This window comes from Euprymna scolopes, chromosome 38 (genome assembly GCF_053919585.1).
Source record: "Euprymna scolopes isolate OS-2025 chromosome 38, ASM5391958v1, whole genome shotgun sequence".
NCBI classification, from domain to species: Eukaryota; Metazoa; Mollusca; class Cephalopoda; order Sepiida; family Sepiolidae; genus Euprymna; species Euprymna scolopes.
Window position 1 is genome coordinate 18,001,183 of NC_136519.1, and position 16,324 is coordinate 18,017,506.

Below are 16,324 nucleotides of genomic sequence, written 5' to 3' on the forward strand. Positions count from 1 at the left end.
TAAAAACACACGAAGAAGCCTAAAGAATGCAATAGTCGAAATATTGTGGTAACAGCCATGATAAAAATTCGAGTTTGGTTGTACATAATCTAAAAAAAAAAAAAAATCAAGTGAATTGAAAAAAAAACGTTCATAAAACTTTTTGTGGGAATCGTTTTGGTTAATTTTCTTTCTTTTTCTTTCTCTAAAAAGAACTGATATAATTTTTGTTTTGCTTTTTTTTTTATTTGCATAAATTATTTCTTTTCATGTAAAAAAAATACTTTCTATTTGTATAAATATATTTTATTCGTATATAAATGCTTTTCTTAATTTAAAAAATGTTTCGTTTATTTTAATATAATTAAAAAAAAAAACTACTGTGTATAATTTTTAAACATTTTGTAGAAAACTGTTTTGTCTATTTTAAATTCTATAGAAATGTTTTTTCGTCTTGCTTTATTGTTCCTTTAAATTTTCTTTTTCTATTCTTTGTTATGCTTACAAAAGTAAACATCAGCAGCTCATCAAGGTGATTTTTTTACTAGAACAAAACAAAAAGTATTCGTTTCGATTAATGTTTTAAATGAGGACTTATAATTAATTTATTCAATTACTATTCTCATCTTGCTTATTAGCTTCACAACATTTCGACTCATGTAACCATCAACCTTCTTAAAATACAGCTTTTTGAACTTGGGAACCTTCTAGTCTAACATATTACACCTTTTGTTTAGCAGTGTAGTTACATGTAAACTTGGCACCCACACGTTGTGTGCAGACAGTCAGAAACAAAGACAATGAATAACTACTCTTCTTGCCATTGAAAAAACAGGCCTGTATTTCCAGGTACTTTCCTGAATAAGGCCTTGTCCCTTGTTAAAAACTATCACTCTCGACCCATGCATGTAACACATCTCTCTGTCCATTTCTAATGTGGTTATCAGTCTGCACACATGTTCTTTTTATAATCTTTTTCCTTGCTATGACGTCACCTTGCACACGGCTCTGTCATTTGCATATAGCTGCCATACATGCATCAGTGGTCTGTTACGCTAGTGAAATTTGAACTTGTGAATTTTCACTGAAACTTGTATGGAATTTCAAACCAAAATGGAATTTCAAACCAAACCGTTTTTTTAATCCACAGGAGTAGAGTGTTCTTGTCCCATCAGCTATGGTGAAGAAGGTCGGAGGTTACATCAGCCAAAACATTGAATTTAAGAGTAATCCGAATAATCAAAACAATACAACATTTGTAACATGTAGCAGTATATCTACAGTTCAATGTAAACTACAATATATTGTGGACTAAGTCACTGTGGGGAGGTAGATGAAGCTTCCTCCCGGTGTACAGCAGTGAATCCCCAACTAGAGCAGGCAATGAACGATTTGACTGAAATAATGAGCACTTTCACCGATTTTGATGGCAATAAAATGAAGGAGAGTGAAACATTCGTTGATCCTCATTCAATCCCTGGCAACGTCGGGTCATCCTGCTAGTATTCTATGATTCATTATAAGTTAAATAGTTTAGAATTTTATCCAGCACATAGATATTATTGATGCACATAATCTTTAAAATCTTTAAAAATTTGATGCAAGGCAATTCTTTCCTTACCTTAAGTATTTTGTATGAATAAAATATATCGGAAAAAGCATCCAGGAGATAAATGTTTGAGTAACTCTGCTTTTAGCCTTCGGGCCAAGATCAAAGTATAGTATGTGTTCTTCAGATGTTACACTTCACGACTGAGACAATTTTTATTTTTGTTTCTTTTCTCCACATTAAAAAACGACCCTGGTGTCTAACTCTGCCCTCGTGGAGAGGCAAAGTAAATAGGAACTCTGCTTTTAGTATAATGGGTAGTACAATACCCGTCTCAGGACAGGTATAAGAAATAAACATAGCATTTAGTTTTAAATTAAATTTTTTTTTCTTTGGAAGGATATTGTTAAAAAGGAAAAAAAGAGGAAAGCCTTAAAGAAATAGACGTTGATTAATTTAGCTTTAATCTAATAATTGACTTTCAAAAATTTACTAATTTTGTTCGTTTTTTTTTTTAATTACTATTTAGTGCTCTAACTTTCCTAACATTGTCCATTTCTTTTTCTGTTTGCAGGCTATCTCAGAAGATGTTCGGCCGTCCGCAGTCATTTCTCTACGTAGTTTTTGGTATCTCGATCGGGTTGACCATTTCCATGCTGACCAGTTCAATGAACAGCATGATATGGAGCAACTTGATTGTCCGAAGTCACTACCATGAGCATGACGCATTAAACATCCCCGGAGCTGGCCGTGATTTCATGGAGGACATTCCAGAGGAGAACGAGCACCAACATAACGATTCTCATCACCACCATGGTGAGTTTTTTTTTTTTTTTTTTGTAACTAGAATATCACAACTTATTAAGGCCAAGAGGCCACTCGAGGATAAGGGTTAACAAGTGTCAAGCGGCAAGTGACAATGCCGTGATGATTGATAATGCTGGAAATTAGAATTTTACTTTTTTAAGAGGTTGCCTAAAAAAAATTGTTTACGTTACGGGGACAATTTTTTTACGTTTAACTTGTATTTCTTTTACATACTCCTTAAAAAAAATGTTTACTTTTTCAAAACTTTTAGCGAAAGCAAAATGGACCAGTGTTGATGCCAAGTATAAGCATACAGTGGTCTATTAGCCAAGTCCTGCCTAGAAATTTGTGGCCATGTGAAAGCCCACCAGAGATAACAGCAGGTCCCTATCCATGTGTGACATAGCACTACAACTATCCGATATTATACAGCTGATCATAGAGCAGCCGCTCTAAGCATTATCAAAGAGTTAGAGCTCCTGTACTGTCAGTCGGAAACAGTAGCCAGACAAACTGTCAATCAGGTACCCTGAAGACCGGCCCAAACCAGCCAAGTAATCACAAGTAGCAAGCAAGCAAACCCAATTGAGAGAAATAGCGAATAGGGGAATGGCGTGGAATGCCTTAGTCAGGAAATAAGGTCAAGTAGAACAAGCTACACCAAAGATTTTTTTAAATTTAGAATTTTAATCTATATTAATAAACCAATAGATGTACATGCGTGTATTGAACCGATAAACTCTTAAACTACTGATCACATAAAACAGGGAATAGTAATCATACACCAAGTTTTATAACAAGTAAAATCTTTGTTTGGATGGATGAATAACGCGTACGGACATATATACTTTGGAGTGGTTTAATTTTAAATCTTTCTTATCTGTCAGTCGATAGCTGAAATTGTGGAGAATGTGGATAGAGTGCTAAATGTTTGGGTTCTGACTTATGTCACCCAAGTCATATTTTTTTAATCTTTTGAAATCAGTACTATATATTAGGTACAATATAATATTCAATAGAGGATTGGCTCTGTAATAATAAATACAAAATCTGCATGAATTAAAATATACTTTAGTGTATTTTATAACCAAGCAAGGCCAGGCGCCCAACCTCCCTCCTCCGCTAGTTTTTTTTTAATCCTTTTTCTTCCACTCACCTGCTAAAGTTTGTGACCTTATGAGTGAATGATTAAAATAATGATTAAAAACACTGCCATATTTCTCCGTCGTTTTTTATTAAATAGAATTTTATATTTGGATTTTAAAGAAAAGTAAAAAAAAAATATGGCATATGCCAATATTAACAATTAGGTTAGGTACTATTTTGCTTTTATTTAATTCTAGTTTTACCCGTATTCAATTTAATAAGTGTTTTCATAGGGACTTGGAACAGATTAGGCGATTTATGTGCAAAACGCCTTTCAGGATAAAAACATTTCAAGCCAAGCCGGAATCAATTTTGTATCTAGAGGTTCCACTTTATAAACTAGCACGTCGCATGGCATTGCTAGACCATAAAGTACGCTTAAATATATTTTAATTCATGTATATTTCGTCTCATTATTATAGAGCCAATACTCTATTGATTATTATCTATTGATTATTATATTGTACCCAATATGTTGTAGTGATTTAAAAAGTTTGATTTAGATGCAATCAGATAGAATCAAAACATTTAGCACCTTAGTCATATTCGCTACTATCCGAGCTAACGACACATACATATCAAACTGGACAAATATACATAGTTAAACGTATATATTTGCGCATGCATAGAACATTTTGATCCTTTAGGAGCGTTTTTTTTTTTTTTTTTTTTTTTGGACTGCTAGATTTTGAAACTCCCTTCCTGTTTCCTGCTTCGGTGATTGAACTAATCCGCAGAAGGTTAAATGTAATGTGAACAATTATCTTGCTGCTCAACTCTATACGGTTTTCTATTAGAGATGATCCTTAAGTTTCAAGTGGCAATATGCCTTGTTGCGGATAAAAGAGACTGAAAAAAAAAAGTAATCTTTCTTATTGGTTTTATTTAAAATTTACAAATTATACAAACTTTTAAACGTTTATTTTACTGCTTTTTCACGCCAAACAAGGAACAGTGCCACTTGGATGTGGGGGGCAGGGGTTACTACTTGAGACAAAATCTGCAGAGATACTATATGGGGAGTTCAGCAGCAAGATGTCAGTTCAAATTACACTTGAACTTCTGCATGTCAGTACAGTCAGGGAAGCAGAGACCCGGTAGCAAATTCCAAAATGTAGCAGTTTGAAAGATAAAACTATTTTAGTAGAAGGCTTTCCAACATCTCGGAATCTCTACAGTAGAAGGGTGGAATTTTGCTGCTTGGTGGGTTAGTTGAGGGTATTTACGTCGAGAGGGTCCAAGTGCTAGGAGTTTGGAGCATTTTCTATTAAAATATTTGTAAAATGGGTACAAGGATGCAAGATTTATTCGATGGGACAAAAATTGGAATTAGGTTGACAGCACCTTATAATGAAAAAAGTCCGTATAAAATTTCAGACATATCAGCTCAGTAGTTTCAAAGAAAAAGTGAGCAGCAAAATCTGTTCACATTACATTTAAACTTGAGTAGGTCAGTATAGTCAGGGAAGCAGAACACAGTGAGGGAATTTCGAATTCTAGTTGTCCGAGGGAAGAAAGTATTAGAGTAGAAGGTTTTCCAGCATCTAGAGACCTCAACAATGAAGGGGTGGGATTTTGCTGCTTGTTGAGTTAGTGGGGAGTATGTAAGTCATGGGGGCACAAGTGCTATAAGTTCATCATGGCACATTCCATTTAAGTAAAGCAGACACATGGATGCGACATTGCAGAGATGGGGCAGAGGTTGGAGCTTCATTGATAGTGCGGTACTTATTAGATTTATAACTCTTTTTTTTTTTTTTTTAACTCTGTCTAAGAGTGAAAGACTAGTTGCAGATACATCAACCCAGATGTGGCAAGAATACTCCATGCATGAGCGAATTGTAAAGATATAGACTAAATTTCTGTTGTTGTTATTATCTTGTCTTATTGTTGTTACAATATCAATTTTTATGGTTTAAGCTATGTCTATTATGGCTTTTAATTATTTTTTTTTTACCCTGTCTAAGAGTGAAAGATTAGTTGCAGATGCACCAACCCAGATGTGGCGGTCCTGGATATGACCTTAAACTATATCCAATGCTGAGACCCCAGCTTGTGGACTTTGGGGAGTGTGGAGCTACCCTTTAATTGCCATTGCTCCCAGGTTCACTCTGACACAGAGTAGTCGTACCTGTTAGGGTCCCAACTATGGGTTAAATAGAAACAGACTTAAAAAATAAGTATACTCTAATAAAAAATTGTTCTTCAAAATCACTGGATTCAGAATTAAATAACCTGAAAAGGGTTGATATGTCGTAAAACAAAAACAACCAAACAAACAAATCAGGTGTGACAACAATATCCCAGGCATGGAGAAATGGTGGCTGTGTAGAGATATAAGATACCGTTATTTTTTAGTTATTTAGTAAAATAGAGTTGACATTCTGCGCAGTTTGACCGGTTTAATTTGAAATTTACAAAAAATTTTAAATCTTTAAAAAAAAAAAAGTTTGTTTGTCGTATTAATTATTCTGACTGCTGTTCTTATTCTCACAACGTTTCAGCCGATGTAACCTCTTTTTGTTTTTGCAGATGATGACACGCTTGCAAACCAATTAAAAAAGAAAGTGCGCGTTCTCTGTTGGATTATGACGAATCCAAATAATTTGCAGTCGAAAGCAAGACACGTAAAACACACGTGGGGAAAGCGTTGCAACGTCATGCTGTTCATGAGTTCTAAAACGGACCCCAGTTTCCCCACGATCGGTCTGAACATATCCGAGGGGCGTGAACACCTGACGGGAAAAACGATGAGGGCTTTTATGTACGTCTACAAGCATCATTTCAATGATGCGGACTGGTTTATGAAAGCGGACGACGATACGTATGTGATCGTGGAAAACTTACGTTATTTCCTGTCAAGTAAAGACCACAATTCCCCCGTCTATTTCGGACATCATTTCAAACCTATTGTGAAAGGTGGGTACCATAGTGGCGGTGCCGGCTATGTGCTCAGCAAAGAGGCCTTACGACGATATGCGGTTTTAGGAAATTCAAAGATTTGTCGATCCGATGGCGGAGCCGAGGATGTAGAAATGGGAAGCTGTTTGCAGAAATTGAACGTAACTGCTGGACGAACTGTAGACAATTTGGGACGGTCGCGGTTTCATTGTTTTAACCCGGGAACCCATGTCCATGGAGGATACCCAAATTGGTTTTATTCGTACGATTCAAATGGAGCAAGATCGGTAAATATATATTTTTCTAAACACTTTTTTTGCTACTTTAAACCCAGTATAACATTTTTAGTCATAATTTGTATAATTTTAACTCCCCTCATTATATATATATATATATATATATATATATATATATATATATATATATATATATATATATATATATAGGCAACTTTTAAAGAAAGATTCTATGGGCATAAAAGTTCTTTTACTAATCAAAAATACGAAAAAGACACATCATTATCACTTCAATATTGGACATTAATAAAGGAGAATAAAACTCCAAAGTTAGAATGGCGGATCATAAGAAGATCGAAAGTATGTAATTCATTACACGCACCGTGCTTTTTATGCCTTCATGAAAAATTAGAAATAACGAATTTTAAAGACCGGGAGAAACTATTGAACATTAAACAGGAAACAGCAATTTCCTGTAAACATTTCCAAATACATTCACTGAAAAAATTATAAGAATATTAACGAATTAATCATACCATCGACTTATATATTGTAATTTGCTTTATTATTTATTTCAGGATTTTAAACGTTAAATCTTATTTATTTACTTATTTATTTTAAACGCCAAATCTATTTTAAACGCTAAATTTTTAACGAAGAATCTATTAAATTTTATAAAAATAATTTTTAGTGAAATTTTTACCGTGAATAATATAATTAAACTTAGTTACTAATATACTTAACCATATCATAAGAGTAATTTGTATATATATAAATTTTCACGTTTGTTTGTATATATGTCGGTACTTTTTGTATTATATAGAAAAATAGCGCTAAATTTATAGTTTAGTAATATATGTATATATTTATATCTTGATTTTAAGTGGGGAAAAAAACCTTAGTTAAATTTATGAATTGCTCTGATATTGGAGTAATAGTTCTAAAAATCCGTATTAACAAAACAAACGAAAAACAATTATAATTATAATGGTTGGAGCTAGAAAATTTAATGCAAACATAATAAATCTGCTTCAGAATTATACCTTGAAAAACCTAACATTATTTTGTGAATAGGTTATATTTGTTTTGATATAGGTTGTTAGTACCCCTCTTTCTTTTTAGAATGGTTCAACCCTGTAAAGTTGACTTTAATATAAAGGGATGGTCTTTATTGAAAGTTTCGTGGATGGTTTTTGGCCTGATGAGGTGATTTTCCCTGCTAGGGGGTCATTGAAACACGTTTGCTAATGTGTAGCCAATAGCTCTCCAACAATCAATATATTGCTCTGTTTCATGCATTGAGCACTCTTTGGAATGACATATTGTGTTGTTGTTATGAGTTACTGAAAAATTCTACCAACAGTATAATAATATATATAGAAATTCAATTTAAACTCTGTAAATTAAAATTTACAACTTATTCAACAAGGATTACAAGTTGAAAATAAATTCTTTGGAACTCCATGGAATAAGGTAAATTTAAACTTGTATTCTTTGTTGAATAATAAATTGTTGTGAATTCTAATTTTCAGAGTTTAAATTCAATTTCTTATATCAATGCTCTATCTCAAATATCGAGCTTTTTCATCTGGTTAGGATTGTCCTGTAAATATTAGTATTATACTCGTTTTAAGTTTACAGAATTATTCAGTTTGTAAAGTTGCAAAATTTTGGGGATTATATACATATACATATGTACATACGTATGTACATATATATATATATATGTGTGTGTGTGTATATATATATATATGTGTGTGTATATATATGTACATATGTGTGTGTATATATACACATACGTATGCACATACATACATACAGACATGCACATACATAAGCAGATACATACATCCATGTAGATACGTATGCACATACATACAGTGATGATCATATTTATTGGCACGGTAAAATAAAAGTTAAATTTTGTCTAATAAATTCTAAAAAAGGGATTAAATTAAAGAAAATAACAAAGTATATTATGTATTTTTAACTGGCCTTTCCGATGCAGCAATCGGATTTTAGAAAAAATAAATAACAAAGGAACAACAAACATAATTGCAAAAAACCCTTGTTCAAAATTATTGGCACGGCTTTGTTTTTCTTTTAGTATCAGTATAATATCAATCAATTTCCGGTTTACGTGCTTTCTGAACTTTTTTATAGCCATATTATGCTTGTTTAACGCTAATTCAGTGAATAATTTTTTTCAGATAATTTTTAGATAGCGATTTATTTAAACTATTATAAGTGACTAAATTATAATTTTCAATCGCCATGGTTAAAACTAAGGAACACAGCGAAGACGTCAGGAAGCTTATTGTAGCATGCCATACCAATGGGGAGGGCTATGATAAGATTTCAAAGAAGCTAAACCTTCCCAAATCCACTGTTAGAGCCATAATAAACAAGTTCAAATCGCAAGGCCACGTTATGAGTTTAGAGGGTAGAGGGAGTTCCCCAAGAGATGAACGGAAAATTGTTCGACAAGTAAAACAAAACCCAAGGATCTCTGTTGGGGAGATTGTTGATGAACAGAGCACCTCTGGAGTGAATGTATCTCGACATACAGTTGGTAGAGTTTTGAAGAGAGCTGGTTTAAAAGCATGTCGTCCGAGAAAGACTCCCTTATTGAAGCCTATGCACCTGAAAGCAAGGCTAGCCTTTGCAAAACGTCATATTGATAAAGATGTTGCATTCTGGAAACGTGTTCTATGGACTGACGAAACGAAAATAGAGTTATTTGGCCATAATAAAGTGTCTTATATTTACAGAAAATCTGGCGAAGCTTTCCTGCCTAAGAACACCATACCCACAGTGAAGCACGGTGGAGGCAGTTTGATGTTTTGGGGATCCTTTGCTGCCTCTGGACCAGGGCGACTCGTTAAGGTCACAGGTAGCATAAAAAAGGAAGATTATGTTAAAATATTGGATGAAAACCTGAAAGACTCTGCTAAAGAGCTCTCACTTGGTCGTCGTTGGTGGTTCATGCAAGATAATGACCCAAAGCATTCGGCTAAACTGACTAAGAAATGGCTTGAGGACAATCATATTAATGTTTTGGAGTGGCCATCACAAAGCCCAGACCTTAATCCAATTGAAAATTTATGGAGAACATTAAAATTGAGGGTAATGCAAAGGAAGCCTAATAATCTTATTCAATTGGAGGATTATTGTCAGGAAGAGTGGGCTAAAATTACTACTGAAGAGTGCAACAACTTGGTTGTAAACTATGAAAAGCGACTGAGGAAGGTAATCAAGGCCAAAGGCTATACAACTGATTATTAAATAAATCGTGCCAATAATTTTGAACAAGGGTTTTTTGCAATTATGTTTGTTGTTCCTTTGTTATTTATTTTTTCTAAAATCCGATTGCTGCATCGGAAAGGCCAGTTAAAAATACATAATATACTTTGTTTTCTTTAATTTAATCCCTTTTTTAGAATTTATTAGACAAAATTTAACTTTTATTTTACCGTGCCAATAAATATGATCATCACTGTACATGTCTTTATGTACATACATATACACATATCTATATATTTATATATATATACACACACATATGTACATACGTATGTACATTATATATATATAAACATACCGTTTTATGACATAGAAAACATCAATTAGTTACTTTTTCACTAAAGGACACATTTTTTTATACCTAATTCAAAGTAATGTCATCTCGATGCACCAACCTAGACTTTAAATTAGGTATTTAAAAAATTGTCCTTCGGTGTAAAAATGACTAATTGTATTTTGCTATATGTACGTAAGGTTGACAAGAAAGTCCTTGCGTTTTTTCTGTTTATTTTTTTTTTTTTAAATTCAGATGAACTTATTTCAGCCCAAACAAAAAATTGCTGATCGAAACAAACACCAGTTTATTTAAACGTAAAAATCTTGCGTTTCGATGGCATTGAAGTCGCTGAAGGCGTTTTTGATATCGCTAACGTTTTTGAAGCATTTCTCATGCAGAAAGTTGTCAAGATGCTTGAAAAAGTGGTAGTCGGTAGGTAAAAGGTCTGGAGAGTATGGTGGATAAGGCAGTTTCATAGCCCAATTCATTCAACTTCTGCAGAGTTGGTTAAGCAACGTGCTGTCAGGTATTGTCGTGGAGGAGAATTGGGCCTTTTCTGTTGACTAATGCTGGGTATTGTTGTTGAAGTTTCAGATGCGTTTCATCCATTTGTTCACAGTACTTCTTTGCCGAAATGGTTTCGCCTGCATTCAAAAAACTAATGGATGAGACCGATCACAGACCATCAGTCAGCATGACCTTCTTTTGGTGTAACTCTGGCTTCAGGAAATGTCGTGGAGCTTCGACAGTATCTAACTACTGAGCTGAGTATCGCCAGTTGTCATAAAAAGCCCACTTTTCATCACAAGTCACAACCCGAGCGAGAAACTGGTCATTTTTGTTGCATAAAGGGAAGATGACACTTCATAACGACGTTTCTTTTGATTGTCAATCAATTCGTGTGGCATCCGTTTATCAAGTTTTTATCTTTCCAATCTCTCTTTGAGTGGTTGGAAATCGTTGTATACCTTACATCTAATTCCGAAGCAAGTTCTCGAACAGTTGTGCGCGGATTGGCTTCGACTAAGACTCTTAATTGATCGTTGTCAACATCCGATGGCCGACCTCTATGCTCATCATCTTGTTGCCGCCATGAAATTTCTTAAACCACCACTGTGCTGTGTATTCAGTAATGGTTCCTGGGCTAAATACTTCGTTGATATCGCGAGCTGTTTCAGCAGTTTTTCAGCCTAACTTGGATTGAAATAAAGAAATTTTGCGAATTTGCTTTTCTTCCATCTTGTATTCAACGTCCTGAAAAAACATAATTGTTTTAAAACGATTGTAATTCAAACGATTAGATAGAGCGAAAAACGATATTTAAAATGATATATAAAGTAAAGGTATTATAACGAAAACTTATGTGAAAATACATCATTTGAAATCAAAATTAAAAATTCCGCAAGAACTTTCTTGTCAATCACACACATTGCTACAGAAACACATGCCCCCTCCTCCTCGCAATTTCACGTTTTTGTTTTGTTTTTGTTTTTTAGTTTTTGTTTTGTTTTTGTTTTGTTTTTTGACTAGAAGAGAAATGTAGTCTTTGTTTTGATGTTACTCGTCATCTTTCCTTTCCTCGGTCAGTGAATGAGAACTCCTTCATGACTGAGGCATTTTTTAGTTTTGTTTCAATCAAGAGGGTTTTTTTTGTGTGTGAGGGGGGATAAATTTTTCCCACATTAAAAACAGAAACAAATTGATTATGGATGATATATATATATATATATATATATATATGTGTATATATATTTTTAATTTAAAAAGTATATGATTAATGCTTATATCAATGAAAACAAAGAAATACCAAGGTCTTATATACAACATGACAAGAAACTGGAATCTTAGGAAGATCTCCATCATCCCAGTAATTATAAGAGAAACTAGACTCATAGAAAAGAATTTAAAAAACTGTCAAATATACCCGGTGAACCAAGTACAAGTGATACAGGCAATAGTGGACGAATGTCCGGCATCCAGTAGGATGCCCCAATCCCCAGCTAGAATAAAATAAGAAAATTAAAATGAAAATATGTATGTGTTAAAAAAAAAAACGAAATGAAATGATTAAATAATTCTGTACCAACGGGTCGTTTTTATTTGGGCTTCGAAGCCAACAGAGTATGGACCATGTTTTTTTTTTAAATCACCCGAGATAAGGGCTGAGTCCTGTGTAGTCCTAAAAGGTCCACCCTAGTTTATTGCTTACTGCCTGAGGCGCCCCTGCTGTGGAATGTCAACGGAATTGCTCAGGCAATTTTTTAAATGGCCTAAGTATTCCTCCTTTAGGGGCACTGGTTTAGCTGGCCCCCTCCTTCCTGACCTTGTATCACATCTTCCTGCGGTGGGAAGGAAGCAACTAGCAATTGCATATCAAACGACTTTGGTGGCATTTACATTTTTCATTTTTGCTAGGTAACCCATCGAAATGCAATTAATGATAAAAAATGACTAGCCAATGACGTCAGTGCCGTGATGTCATTGGCTAGTCATTTGTTATTAATTAGATTAAAATACTGCATTTTGATTGGTTACTTATATCGGACTTTAAAGAATCAGAAATCATCTTTCCGCGATCTGCTCCGGGCATCTGGTCATAAAATTTATGCAAAGAACTGTAGACACGTTTTCCACACAGAGAGTAAGCAAGAAGACTGAGTTTCCTAGCAATTCTTTGTTACTCGAAATATCATGCATCTTCTTGGCTCATAAGTAAAATCTGCTGTAGCCTATGGCTACTGACGTCAGAAAGTGGACCTTAATTATAATGAAGGCAACATCTTACTCAGCTCCTAAATATAACTACAATTTTTTATGATTTACCCATTATACAAAATGAAATATCAGTTTTGTAGGACGTAAGCTATTGCTGTCTAACTCTGAGGATTCAACCAATTTAATTTTATATATTAGGCTAATGGGGAGGGGCGCATAACCTTGCCTGGTCAAAAAAATACACTAAAATATATTTTTTATTCATGCAGATTTCGTATTTATTATTACAGAGCTAATTCTTTATTAAAAGTACTGATTTCAAACGATTTAAAAAAAAAAAAAAAAAATGGATGCCATCAGCTAGAATCGAAACCAAAACATTTAGCACTCCTGCCACGTTTCTGACCGTTTAAGTTATCGACAGATATAAAAATTTAAAATTAAACCACTTTAAGTTACAAATGAATTTACGCATGTGCAGAAGTAATAGAAATGAACATTTTACTTTCCAATTTTCCTACATATTTTTGCATTATTCATTCATCCAAACAAAGATTTTACTCGTTATAAACCATCCTTGGTGTATGATTACTATTTCCTGTTAATTTCAGTGTTATGTGACCAGTAGTTTAAGAGTTTATCGGTTAAATATTTACTCATGCACACATACATACATACATACATACATACATACATACATACACTATTTTTATTTATATAGATGAGAAGCTAATAATCAAATATGCCAAATCTGCAAGCAACTCACGAGAAAGAGGAGGCTGATTATGTGACGAATGCAGAGAGATGAAACTAGCCATATACTTATTCCATAAGGGGAGAAGAAAGTGATTAATTCACTGTTATACAGTAGTGAGAATTTTACTTAGACTCATTTCTACTAAGTTAAATTATTTTCTGTACATACGAGTTGTAAATTTTTTGTCTTATTGGATTTTTCTTATTTCAATGAACTAGTAAGTTTTAAAAAATGCGAATGACGTATGAGAGAGAAACACACTCACACAAGTGAACATAAATTTATCAATACAGAGGTATAGCGATGTTAGGTCGGTTAACTGGTTTAATAATTGAATTGTGATTATATTCCATCATAGTTTTCTAATCGAAATATTTTAAAAGCTATTGTGTCATCAAAATATTTTTAATTGTTTAATCAATTTTTAAACATTGTTTAATAAATTGTTTTTTGTTTTAATCAATTTTTGTCTGCCTTATTTTCTCATGTCGCATCTTCCTGCTATAGGGAGGAAGTGAATACCAATTATGTACCAAGCAATTTTTAATCTATTGTCCAATTATCAAAATAATTTTCAATCTATTGTCCAATCAAAATAATTTTCAAAAAAAAGCCAGGTTCGGCCAACAATGGAGTACTGTTGCCACATCTGGGCAGGAGCTGCTAGAAGCAGCTTATCCTGCCATGACCGAGTTCAAAATAGACTTTATAGCTTAGTGGGGGATGCCCTTTTCTTTTCCCTGCAACCTCTTTCCCACAGAAGAGATGTTGCGAGCCTGTCTCTGCTTTATCGTTATTTTCATAGCAAGTGCTCGTCTGAGCTTCAATCTATGGCCCCCTTCACTAAACTTTCACAAAAAAACACTTGTCTAGCCAAAACCACTATCAATAATTTCCCACATCTGTGTCTAAACCTAAGTGTAGATTCCATGAACAAAGATTCTTTCTCAGAACTGCACGCCTGTGGAACTCTCTTACTATTGCCGGCTATCCAGCTGACTACAATCTGATCGTCTTCAAGTCCAACGTAAACAAGTTCTTGATAAACCGTCCCCTTAAATAATTCAATTTACAAAATTCCCACTACTTATGTTTACTATGCTATAATCACATTGACTAATGTATACCCATTAACCCTTATCCTTGAGTGGCCTCTAGGCCTTGATAAGTGGTGATTCTCGTGTAAAAAAAAAATGATAATAATAATAATTTTCAAACTATTGTCTAATAAAAATATTTTTAATTGTTTAATCAATTGTTTTTAATTTTTTAAAATTAATTTTTGTCTTTTTCTCTTTTTCAGGGAATCAACAATATCAGTGACTATGCAATAACCTTCCATTATGTTGGACCAAAAGAAATGCATTCACTAGAATTTTATGTTTATCATTTGCGGCCTTTCGGCATTGTATCTGGAATTCAAGACCTCAATGTGTGATGGCGTTCAAATTCAATTTTAAATATCTTTAAGGAAACCCTTTTTTTTTTTTTTTTTTTTTTTTTTTTTTTTGGATATATATGACACGTTTCATCTCCTCTAAATATTTTGTTATACATTATTTTTGGAAAAAAAAAATACAGATTAAATAGAATATTTTCAGATTATAACTCGTAACTATTTGTTCAATTTTTATCATAAAATTGTCACCAGGAGTTTGTATTTGCCCTGAAGACATGTTCTCCTGTTCCTCTAAAATTGCCATTTTTTAAAACTTTTTTAATTAATCTTACTATCTCAAATTAATGCCGCTTATTCAGATAAAAGAATTTTGAAAAATTTACCAGCTCAACTTTTAGAGAGGGTTCAGTTTGTTGTACAAGTTTAGTGTGAAAGTATCCCCCTTTCCTTGCTCGAAATTTTGAAAAGGTTTATTTCGGCTGTACACCAGTTGAAAAATCAAGTAAGGGAAGGGGACCAATTTATATTGAACTCCCTCTATGCTATAAAATTAAACATTGTTTTAAAAATCTGAACCGTTGATCCTCATTTTGATCTAAACACTTGATCTTTAATGATTAAAATTTGAACCATAAATTTTAGATGGAAGGTGAGGTGTCATATATGTCCAACTTATTTTTTGAAACATTCTAATCATTCCTTTTTGGCCAGGTGTTTTATCTGATGCCAATATGAAAACTAAAAAGACTAATTTTAATTTGTGAATATATACAAATAATCATTGGTGCAAGGTTTGGAGGGTTGGGGGTTGTTATATATTTTTTTAGGGGGTTGGGGTTTTTTTGTTTGTTTGTTTTTGTTTAATCAAAAACGTTTTTTAAAATTTAAAAACGAGTTTCTGAAAATTCTATTTTAATCATGATTTTAAAATCATAAATTGTTTGTATAATTATTTTAAACTGAATTTGTTATTTTTGGGATTTGAGTTTTAAGTGTGAATTTTTTTTTTTCAAATTTTCAAGGGTTGTGTGTGGTTTTAAAGCCCTCTATGCATCTTTTCGTTTGGTTCGTTATCACTCATCGTTTTCAGCCTTGTACCTTTTATAATAGAATATCACACAAACTCAAAGTTCAAAATTTCTTTTAAATAATAGTTTTAAATTCCCGAGATAATTTTTTTTTTTTTTACTGTATTTAATTTTTTTAGTATTATAAAAAGAAATATATTTTTTGTATTATTTGGGTATTCAAACGA

At 33.2% G+C, this 16,324-nt stretch overlaps 1 protein-coding gene across 3 annotated transcripts in view; it reads left to right on the forward strand.

Moving 5' to 3' along the window:
* LOC145263079 (glycoprotein-N-acetylgalactosamine 3-beta-galactosyltransferase 1-like) overlaps window positions 1–15,246 on the forward strand; it is a 556,008-nt gene extending 540,762 nt beyond the window's left edge. For all 3 annotated transcript variants that reach the window (XM_080119951.1, XM_080119950.1, XM_080119948.1), the window contains 3 exons: window positions 2,103–2,344; window positions 6,014–6,669; window positions 14,974–15,246. In XM_080119951.1, coding sequence (XP_079976077.1) covers window positions 2,116–2,344; window positions 6,014–6,669; window positions 14,974–15,108 — 1,020 coding nt within the window. In that variant the 5' untranslated portion in view covers window positions 2,103–2,115 and the 3' untranslated portion in view covers window positions 15,109–15,246. The remainder of the gene's footprint in view (window positions 1–2,102; window positions 2,345–6,013; window positions 6,670–14,973) is intronic.
* Window positions 15,247–16,324: the final 1,078 nt, after the last annotated feature.